At 44.3% G+C, this 10,968-nt stretch overlaps 1 protein-coding gene across 5 annotated transcripts in view; it reads right to left on the bottom strand.

The window, feature by feature from the left end:
• Positions 1-453: 453 nt before the first annotated feature.
• FKBP15 (FKBP prolyl isomerase family member 15) overlaps positions 454-10,968 on the bottom strand; it is a 50,745-nt gene continuing 40,230 nt past the window's right edge. For all 5 annotated transcript variants that reach the window (XM_004372150.2, XM_023727371.1, XM_023727373.1 and 2 more), the window contains 7 exons: positions 10,434-10,589; positions 9,457-9,609; positions 8,290-8,415; positions 7,540-7,647; positions 6,540-7,267; positions 4,932-5,028; positions 454-2,606 (listed from right to left, as the gene is read on the bottom strand). In XM_004372150.2, the coding sequence (XP_004372207.1) occupies positions 2,529-2,606; positions 4,932-5,028; positions 6,540-7,267; positions 7,540-7,647; positions 8,290-8,415; positions 9,457-9,609; positions 10,434-10,589 (1,446 nt within the window). In that variant the 3' untranslated portion in view covers positions 454-2,528. The remainder of the gene's footprint in view (positions 2,607-4,931; positions 5,029-6,539; positions 7,268-7,539; positions 7,648-8,289; positions 8,416-9,456; positions 9,610-10,433; positions 10,590-10,968) is intronic.

Here is a 10,968-nt window from a genome sequence, read left to right as displayed (position 1 = left end):
TGTGAGTATAGTCTGTGAGTTCTGTGTGGCCATTGCCATGAATTATCGAACCCAGCAGAGAAGTAGAGAATGCCGTGGTAGGGACAGCTGGTATCAGAATTGGTAAAAAGGTTGGAGAGAAGAGGTATGTCTGACCCCTCTCTCACAGGAATCAGCCTTGGGCTGTTAATCTTGATACTCCTTGTTGAAGTTAAGAGGTCAGATACCTCTGCCCTGCCATTTTTTATACCAGCATCACCAGAGATGTCAGATTTCAAATGCCAGTATAGTCTTGTGATGGAGTCTCATGCATCCATCTATAAGTTCTGACAAGCTAAGCCTCCCTCGCTGCGGCATGGCTGAGATGGGCATCTCTGTGGTTGATCAGCAACCTCATGAGCTTGATACAGTCTCTTTAAATGTGGTAATACATTTGAGGCTATTAGAGTACAGAGGGCTTTTTTCTCTAGAGAGTGTGTTACAGACTTAGTAGGCAATTCATCGCTCTCATTTCAACATTCTTCAGAGCCCGCCAAGTCATAAAAGGTGGTAGTTTCCCTATTTAGAATTTTTTTTTTTTAATTTAACAAATTCTTACATTATGGTTATCAGATGCCAGGCGGTATTCTAAGCACTTTACAAACATTAACTCATTTAATCCTCACCATGAAGTAGAAACTAAGAGGAGGAAGCTGAAGCATTGAGAAGTTAAAGTCACCCAGCTAATAAGTGGCAGAGCCATGATTTAGAGCTAAACAGTCTATTTTCATCAATCGAGGTGAAGGGGCTGAGGCAGAGAAGGTAAGTAATTTGGCCTAAGGCCCAGTGGAACAGGGATGTGAACACAGATCATGGAGACTCAAAAGCCTATGATTTTTGTATTTTATCATAACAGTGGAAATTCTGATTCAGGAGATCTGGGGTGGGGTCCAGAAACCGGTATTTCTAAAAAGCATTTGCCCCTTTCTCCCTCCCAAGTGGTTCTTAATGATCAGACAAGGGTGATGCTGCTGTGGTGGCCAAAAGCCCAGGCTCTGGAATCCAATGGCCAGGATTTGAATTCTTGTTTTGCTGCTCACTAGCTATGTAACCCTGGGCAAGTTACTTTACCTCTGTAAGCCTCAGTTTTCTCCTCTATCAAACAGGGATAGCAGTATCTTCTGCAAGGGTTGTTGGAAATGAGATAGTCTATGTAAAGTGCTAGACAGTAGTGCCAAAGACAGAAGTTTAATAAATGATAGTTCTTAGCTTTTAAACCCACAGATATGGGAGCCAGGCCACATGGAGTAAAATTCAAGTTCCCATCTTGCAAACATTTTTATTAAAATTATTCTACTTTTTTGCAGTGTCTTTGGAAGATCCGGAGCCCTGGTGGTGCAGTGGTTAAGCGTTTGGCTGCTAACCAAAAGGTCAGCAGTTTGAATCCACCAGCAGCTCCTTGGAAACCCTATGGGGCAGTTCTACTCTGCCTATAGGGTCGCTGTGAGTCAAAATCAATTCAGTGGCAGTGGGTTTGGTTTTGGTTCTTTGGAAGATGCTGGAATAAATAAAATGACCACAAATATTTCCTCACTCTTGTTCTCTGCACTAGTCCTGGCCCCTGAGTTCAGAGGCAATGGAAGCTACTCTCAAAGTAGTGAAGAATCCCTCAGGTGTCATAATGGACAATGGAATACAGGGACCTCCCCACCCCTTCTGCATGGCTTCCTTGGGTGCAGGGCAAAGCCTGCAGGAGCAAGTGGACTACAGCACTGGTCTTTGGCTAACCACGCCCTGAACCTTATGAACAGGGACAGCAGAGTGGTGACTTTGAAAGCCTAAGAGTTCCAGGGTTAGGTGCCAAAGGGATTATGTCACAATGCTTTTGTGCTCATTCACTGATCCAGATCCATTACAACTCCTATCTTTAGATTCCCAAAGTGTAGCACAGCCCTTAGAAACAAACTTGATTTCTCCCCAAGGGCTTCAGTCAAGTTTTATCACAGATATTTATTTTAATTTTGTTAATTTCAAATATTCACTGACGTGTATCGGATTTAAGGCAGAGAAAAGATATATGTCCCAGGACTGCAGGGAAGGCTGTTAACTAAATAGGATTTAGATGACATAATTTACCCTAAGTTTCACCCAGGAGGCTTACCCCAGGTGACAGGTCTTATTGCCGAGGTGCACCTGAACATTGAGAAGCGGATGAAGGAAGGCTCCCTGGATCAGTCTGACAGTTTGTGAAGCGAGTAGAAAGCTTGGAAGAGGGCAGGACTCCTGTAGGTGAGTGGCTAGAAGGGAACCTAGCAGCTCGTCTCCAACTGAGACTGAGGCAGGACCACACAGACTGTTGAACACATCAGTGTTCTGACGACAGGGTCACACTCCATTTCACATGGCTAGGCAGGGGGCTCAGAAGCTGGCTAACTCAGGTATCTGAACCACTGTCCTCAGAATGCTCACCTTTACCTCACCCTGTGGTCTGCCTAGACCCAGGGCTGCTGTGCAAAAGCGTGCTTAGAGAAGGGCCAGGAGAGAAACCTTGGCCTCAGTTTCCTGGGTCTTCATCCCAGCCAGTCAATGTCATCGTCATCATCATCATCTCCAAAAAGGGGTGCTGGGGGCGGGCATCCCTTCATGCTCTGACAAAACAGGAAACAGTAGTCAGTCCTCACTTGTCCCTGCACCAACTGGACTTCCTGCCTCTATAAGGTGACACAATCGAACATCTGCTCCTGGCTCTAGGTTGGAAACGATGTTGTCGGTTAGGGTTTTACTGAAAGGACCAACCCTACGGCCAGCAAACTTACACTTCAGATTATGCTGAGACAAGCATGCAGAGAAGGAGGCAGTTTCTCAACACAGAGAAAAAAGGACCAACTATGGCTAATTTTGGCATTTATTTGTGAAGCACATGTATTGATTTGACAGGTTTTCCTCTCATGCAGTAACTTACACATTTCACATGAGGAAAGAAGGGTGGGAGAGGAGAGATGAAGGAAGAGACAGAAACCAAAGTTGAGCAGCCCTAGGGGAGGAGAGAGGATGTAGGAGGTAAAGGGAATTGGGAAGAATACAATCACATCTGAGAAAACACTGCTGCTGTGGCCTGAGGTGGCCTGTCTGGCTCTGGATGTGACCTCATCATTTGAGAAAGAGTTGAATTTAGAGGCTTGGCTACATTCCCAAGTGGAGTCTCCCAAGAGATGATGAAACCTCAGGAACATGGGGCCACAGCCTCCAACACCCCTGGTCTCACTGACCCTACCCTCACTCCCTCCTACCAGGGAGGCGGGAGAAAGGGGATTGATGGGCCACAAAGGAAAATCTCTTAGCCTTTGCATGGTTTGAGATTCTGACCTCTCTTCTAGGGATTCCAAGAAAACAAATCCCACGGGGTAGCAAGGGTTGAAGCTGGGGACAGGCATGGACTAAATATTCTACACGAATCTGCTCTAGTGGGCTACTACAAGTCCAGGATAAATCACTGCAGGGCTAAGCCATAGGGAAGGCAGCATGGTGCGGTACCAAGAGCCCTGGCTAATCCAGCTCCTCTACCTACTGAGACCTTGTACCTTTCTCTGGACATCACTTAAGTGATCTCTAAACTTTGACAGTAAAGGATTTTAAAGTGTGGCTCACAGCTTCTGTTTTGGCTAAAGTTCTGGCTCTGCATTTACTAGTTATATAACCTTGGGCATGTTATTTAATCCTCCCTAGCCTCAGTCCTCTCATCTATAAAATGGGATAGAAGTGCCTACCTACCTCATTGGGTTATTAGAGGATTAAATGAGAATGTTTGTAAAGTAGTTTTCGGAGTCCTTAAGCAACAGAAGTTATTAACAACTTTATATTAATAGTATTAATACCAATAATACACTGTTAAAAGAATTCCAACTCTGGTTAGGGAAGTCACTTAGGATGATCAATTGTTTTTTGTTTTGTTTTGTTTTTCAGTGCAGAATTCATATTCAGGATTCTCAAAAGAAAATGTAATTCCTGGGAAAAAGGGCTAACAGGAAGAACTGGTACACTTCCCCCAAAAGAACCCAGGCAAGAGGGACCCGAACTCTGTGGCAACCATTTTTCCAAGGTTTCAGCAGAAGGCAAAACCCGCTCTGGCTGATACATAAGGGGACAGAATTTGCTCCCATTCAATCTCATCTTCTGTCCCTGAGATGGACTGAGCCTGAAGCTCATCTGTGTTCTTCACACACGTCAGTGGAACTCCCACTACAGCAGTCAAAATGCCCTACTGTCAGAATGTTTAACTTAGTACAACAAGGAACAGTAGATGCAAGAATCGGGATTCTAATCTATCAGCAACTTACCTTCCTGGCCTTCACTCTTGTGCTTTGTAAAGTGAGGCTATACTATCAGTATATCAGTACTTTTCTGCCCAGTGGTGTTGGGATGACAAAATAAGACAGCAGGTTGGAAAGCAGACTGAGTAGGCAAAAAACGCTCAGAAACAGATGGCCTTGGCCTGGGATTTTAGTCCTAGCTCTACCATTGACTCACTCTGTGGCTTTAGGCAAATCATCCTTTCTGGGCCTCAGTTTTTTTGTCTATGAATAAGCATGCTAGGTAAGAAGATCTTCAAAGTCCTTTTCAATTTCAGAATATAAATAATATCTGGGGAATACTGGGGAAAGCTGAGGCTTCAGCATTCCAGTGTAGGACTAAGCAGCCCAACTTTCCTCACTTAAAGTAGGAACAATCCCTGTGTGGACTGAGATTATGATCCTTTTTCAAGAATAAAGTGGTATCTGACAATCCCCACTCTGCTTGCAGAGCCGCCCACTACCAGCCCCAAGCCCGCTCCCACAGGGCCCGGCACACAGAGTCCAAGGGGTGGGCCACCACCAGACTCCATTTCTCTGCCTTGAGAGGTTCTTCTCCGAGCCAGTGGGGAAGGGCCCCCAGGTGGCAGTGTGAAGACTTGGCAGTGCCTGAAATTCCCTTACCACCTCATCTTCGTCCTCTTCCTCATGATCTTCTTTGGGCTTCGTGACTTTCAGAGTTGCCCCTTTAAACAGGTCATCCTCTTCATCCCCAGAGAGACTGAAAGAAAAATCAAGTCACAAAAAACACTGTTGTTCTTGCTTCAGGCTATAGTGTACACCAGCTACAAGGGTCGCTGGCCTCTGGGGTCACTGCCACCATCTCTTCCCACACTTGGCATTGGCCTTCCCTCTTGACATCCTCCATAACCTACAGCCAGAGCAATATTTAAAAAATAAGAAACCAGACCATGTCACTCTTCTGTTTGAATCCCTTTAATAGTTTCCCACTATGGTTAAAGCGATAGACTGCTAACCGAAAGGTCGGCGGTTCGAAACCACCAGCAGCTCCACAGGAGAAAGATGTGGCAGTCTGCTTCTATAGAGATTTACAGCCTTGGAAACCCAATGGGGTCGCTATGAGTCAGAACTGACTTGATGGCAGTAGGTTTTATACTTAAAGTCCATTCTCCTCTGGCTCACTGTGCCTTCTTTTAGTTCCCTGATTGTGTAATGTTCCCTCCCACGTCAGGGCCTGTTGCATATGCTGTTCTCTCAGCCTTCTATCTCTTCCTCCGTCTCTTGGTATACCAAAAACCAAACCCACTGCTGCCAAGTCGATTCTGACTCATAGCAACCCCGCAGGACAGAGTAGAACTGCCCCATAGGGTTTCCAAGGCTATAAATCTTTATGGAAGAAGACTGCCACATCTTTCTCTAGCACTCCTGATATAGATGACTCCTTTTCATCCTTCACATTTCATTTTAAATATTACCTTCTCAGAATCTTTCTCCAGCCACCCTGCCTGTTATATATTATGTCCCCAAAAAATATGTGTTGTAAAGCCTAACCTCAATGCCTGTGGTTATAATTCCATTTGGGAATTGGTTGTCTTTTTTATGAAAGGCAGTATTAGTGTCGGGTGTCTCTCGAGTCAGTCTCTTTTGAGATATAAAAGAGATTAAACAAGTGAGCAGAGGAGAGATGAGGTAAGACAGATGTCAAGACACGTGGAGATCTCCAAGAAACCAGGAAGCAGAAGCTGAAGAGACAAGGGCCTTCCTCCAGGGCCAAGAGAGAGAGAAAGCCTCCCCTAAAGCCAGCTCTCTGAATCGAGACTTCTAGCCTCCTAAACTGTGAGAAAATAAATTTGTTTGTTAAAGCCATTCACTTGTGGTGTTTGTTATAGCAGCACTAGATAACTAAGACACTGCCTAAAGTAGAAGAATTTCCTCTCTTAGTTTCTATTATAGCACCTTGTTTCTTTTTTCTTTTTTTTTTTTAGGCAATTCTAATACTTTTATAAGTATCTGTCTTCTCTGCTAGACTGTAAGTGCCTCAAAATCAGGAAGTAAATCTGCCTTGCTTATCACTCCATCACAGTGCCTACCACAGAGCCTTGCACATAGTAGGTGTTGGCGAATACAGGTACTGTGAATAAACACATGAATGAGGTGAGAGAGTGAGTGAGTGAGTCTCTGAAGACTGAGTTGCCAGGCCTGAGAAAAACCAGCGGCGACAGCCTCCCCATGCAGTCACCCTATCCCTGAAACGTGTTTAGGGTAACGTACCTGGAATGCTGAGAACCGTGGCTGGATCTGACAGCTGCTGGATCTGTGGAACCTGCCTCTATGCTCAACAGCTCCTTGGACGGACCAGTCAAGCTAGTGAGATCCTCTTTTTTATCGAGCTCTGGAGGCTGAGGCTCTCCTGGGCTTTCAGGCCCTAAGGCCAGTGGGTCCCCCTTCTTGGGGTCTGAAGTCAGGGACGGTGTTGTGGAGCTTTCTTGCAGTGGGCCATCTGGAGCCACTGCCCCGACAAAGTCTTTTCTCAATGGGTCGTCTGACTTAGCTGCCATCAGGCTAGCAGCAAGTATCTCCTCACACTCAGGGTCCACGGTTACAGAGCCTGGAGGTTTAGGTGGAATTGAAGCTGGGGGCCCCTGAACTCTCTGGGATGGAATGCAAGCCAGTTCCGGTGGGAGGGAACCATCCTTTATCTCTGCAAGCTCCTCTGATTCTAAGGTCTCCCCTTTCCTTCTCTGTACATCATCCTGGGGAGTGGGGATGGTCTGAGGAAGTGATGGGATAGCTTCCTCAGCTACCTGCTCCAATGGCACAGGGGGGGACTCCTGCCCCTCTCTATTCATGGATTCTTGAGACAGCCCAGAATCAGCTGAGATTGATTGCTCCTGAGAAGGTCTCTGAGGTCTCGCTCCTCCTCCTCCTTCTTCTTCTTCTTCACTGCTGCTCTCTCCCTTCTCTTGCTCCTGATGATTTAGCAGCTGAAGAGTCACCATCTGTTCAAAAGCCAAGGAGGAGATGATCACTGAAAGGAAAACAGCAGGCCCTCCTAGTTCTTTAGTCCTTATTAACACAAACTAATCATCTAGTTCAAATGATTTTGTTTCTTCCTGTCACACGAGGCAGATCATACCTGTCCAGATACGTCATTCCAGGCACTGTAATTACTGACGAACAGTCTTGAATAGTTTTTTATTCATCATCCCTTAGAATGTATTAAGCTTAGCAACATACCGATTTCCACAAAATAATCAACAGCTGACTGTACCTTGATTGTATTCATGATGGTCCCCAGAATAGTCCTGCCATTGTAAGATTCCTCCAGCTCAAACTCTCCCCGCAAGGACTGGAACACCTGGTTCATGATCTTCTTGACCTGTGTGAAGATATGAGGACAGAAAAACAAGATCAAAATGTATGCTGCCAAAATCAAGTCATTAAGGAATGCATTTAAATTCCAGAGAGGCTTGGAAGGCTAAAATGAAGCCCTCTTAGAACTCTACAGTGGGACACAGCTGATCATTAACTCAGGCACTGAAGGCTGTTACTGTGGAGAGGACTGTCAAATAATGAGCAGCACTTTGTGACAGCAGGGCTGGCTGTAAAAGTTCCCTATCAAGGGCAAGCAAGCTGTGGTATGAGTGCCCAAGACTGCTTACAGACCATTCATTGATGCCTCATTCCCACTGTAATCACCGATAGCTCACAAGCTACAAATATTAGTAGCTAATGGATGCTGGAGATATTCACTGGCCCCCACTCCCCTTGTGTGATTTAGATGCATTTCCCATATCTGTTAAAACCCCAGGAGGATAGGGTTCTTTTGGATTTGCCACCAGGGTGGCTAGGTTCCAAGGGGTTGATTTTGACTTAAGTCAGACAATTGGAGCATCACTAAAGTGAGAAAAATGAAAACTATCAACACAACAAATTGGTCATATTCTTTCTGAATGTTTGATATGCACACTCAATCCCTTGATATGCTATGGTTTGCTTCTTCTTCAAAGTACCAGCTCACCTTCTCTGAGGGGTCTGTAGTGGCAGCTTCATTCCCAGACGTCTGGGACTTGTTATTCTCCAGTTCTTTGATATACTGTTCATTTTGCTCTGTCAGAACTGTGACTTGGGCCTGGAGAGCTAAGTACTGCAAAACAAAAAGACTATGGCTGTGGCCTCAGGAATCTGGACTACCAGGTGAATGTCAGGAAACATAAGAGAAGGAGAACCATCCTAAGCATTGACTGTTACCTCATGGAGGTCTACCTCACATGACCACCCCTTCTGCCCTGCCCCAGGCCTGCTGACTCAGTCAGAGCATTCTATTTGCTCATCACTCAATCTCAACTCACAACTTCACTTTCTCTTTCCCAACAAGGTTACTTGCCTTGTTCCTAATCAGGTCAAGAATATAATGAAAAAAAGGGGGAAGGGGTAACAGTTCTAGTCACACAGACATATGAATAGTGAGTGTTAGTGGAAACCTATTCACCTACAAGATTACCCCCACTATCTTTGAGTCAAAAGCTTTCAACTGGATACTTTAATAAAAGAAACTGACTTCCAGATATGGGGACTTTCAAGCCATGACCCTGAGCCATTTCCTACCTCTATTGTGCCTGAGGATCCCACCATACCGCACTCTGCATCCTTCTGCAGTGCCTTTGCCAGGATGCTCTGCCCCCTTCTCCACCTTATCAAAGCTACCTGTCCTTCATGGCTCTGCTCAAATGTCACCTCCTTTAGGAAGTCTTCCCTAGTTAGCTCCCCCAAGCACTTCCTCTTCTGGGCCTCAGTGCACGTAATGCGTATCTCTGTTTCTCCTTTGTTCCTTCCTGACTGTGAGATTCTTGAGGACAAAGTTCTTTGTATGCCCTTTCCCAAACACAATATGTGGAACACAACTAACACTTAATAAATATTTGTTTAATACACAAAGTATCAAATAATACTGGAAAACATGCTCTAGAACACTGGTGCTATTTTTTCTTTTTCCAGGTCACTGATCTGTCATTCAAAATAAGCATGTGAATAATAACTAACAAACTGAAGAGTTAAACAACTGTGATTTTGTTTTTTAGCTATTAACATCTTTTAGGCTTTTATAAGGCTCTATAAGACTCAAACAACTTGCTTGCCTCAAGTTAGCTGGGCTGTCTAAGCTGTCTGGCTCAAGGAAAACATCTACCTTTTCCTGAAGCTGTGTCAGGTTCTGCTGGTTGGCATCTCTCTGTGCGCACACCTCCTGGTATTGCTGCAGGTGTTCATCCTTGGCAGAGGCCAACAAATGTTCGCATTTTGCTGCCCACTGGGTCTGTAGCTCAGTCTGCACTAGAGACAGCTGCCAAGAGAAAGTAAAATGACCACATCCTGGGGGGTTCTGTCACATCTAGGAAAGCCCATCTTCCATAAGGTAAAAAGAATAAGCTAACAGTACAGATTTAATAGGGATACACTGTTTAAAAGATCTTAATTACTTTTAGAGTAAATGCACTTTTTAAATCTGAGTAGGAAGATTTCATTGTTGCCAGGACTCCAAAACGACAAAGGCCATAATGTGATGATCACTTTTCAGAGTTCAGACCTTGAACTATATAGGTACAGAAACTTATTTTTCTCAAAATTCCCAGAGGTGATCGAGGGCAACAATTCACACTGAATAAATTCACAAGAAACTGACATACAAATATGAATTTATGAACTTACAATGAGAAAGTTAGCTGTCAAATGGACCAGAGATTCAGCCGTGTCCTGTCACCATCCCTGGTTTCCCTTCCCCATTACCTAAACCAATCGCTTCTTTTCAAGGTCTATAATGTGCCTGAAGGATTTCATCTGGAGGGTGAGGACACTGGCCTTATCATGTTGGGAATTTTTCATAGACTTGTTTTCATGTTTTGCTTGAAATTAAACATGAGTAATTAAACATTAGACACAGGTTATTTAAATAATAAATGGAATTTAAAAAAGGAAAGGAGATTCTCTATTTAATTCCTGGCTCCTCTGCACATATTTGTATTATCTTCTTCCACCTTTCTCCAAAGTGAGAGCATCAACTAGAGAAATGTTACCCTAAAGGATAAGGAAGAAACTAGAAGTTTCTCTCTCTTTCTTTCAGTCCTTCCCACTTTCCTTTTATTTCCGTAATTCCTCAGTTCCCATTACCTGCTCTGCAGTTGCTTGGTCTGTGGACACCCGAGCCTTTTTCAAGAGCTGTCGAACTTTGTACAATTCCTCTTGGTATGTCTTGCGAATTTCATCTATCTCTTCCTCAGCCTGACAGCGCTCTTGAACTGACTTCTTTTTCCTTTCTGAGAGGTTCTTAGGAACAAGAGAGCCATCATCAGCTCTAGCAATTTAATAGATGTTAAATGGGGGTGGGATGGTGGTGGTAAGGACCACACTGGGTCCTTACTCTCTTTCTGAAAATGATTCATATTTTTTTTGTTTAATTTTTCCCAATATATTTAACATTCTTGGCTTCTGGGTGAGAAAAATTGTGACAAGGAGGAGGAAAATAAGAAGAGCTTTATCTACAACTCTTTTAGAAAAGAAACATCCTAACATTGGTGAGGGTACAGAAAGGTGGACACTCATATACTGCTGGTAGGAAAATAAATTGTATAGTCTCTCTGGATGGCAATTTGGCAGTCCTGTGAAAGCCTTTAAAGTGTGAACACCCAAAAATTCCACAAACTGG

The sequence above is a fragment of the Trichechus manatus genome, unplaced genomic scaffold, assembly GCF_000243295.1.
Source record: "Trichechus manatus latirostris isolate Lorelei unplaced genomic scaffold, TriManLat1.0 scaffold00016, whole genome shotgun sequence".
Lineage (NCBI taxonomy): Eukaryota > Metazoa > Chordata > Mammalia > Sirenia > Trichechidae > Trichechus > Trichechus manatus.
The sequence above is the reverse complement of the archived record's forward strand: the minus strand, read 5'-3'. Positions and strand labels throughout refer to the sequence as shown.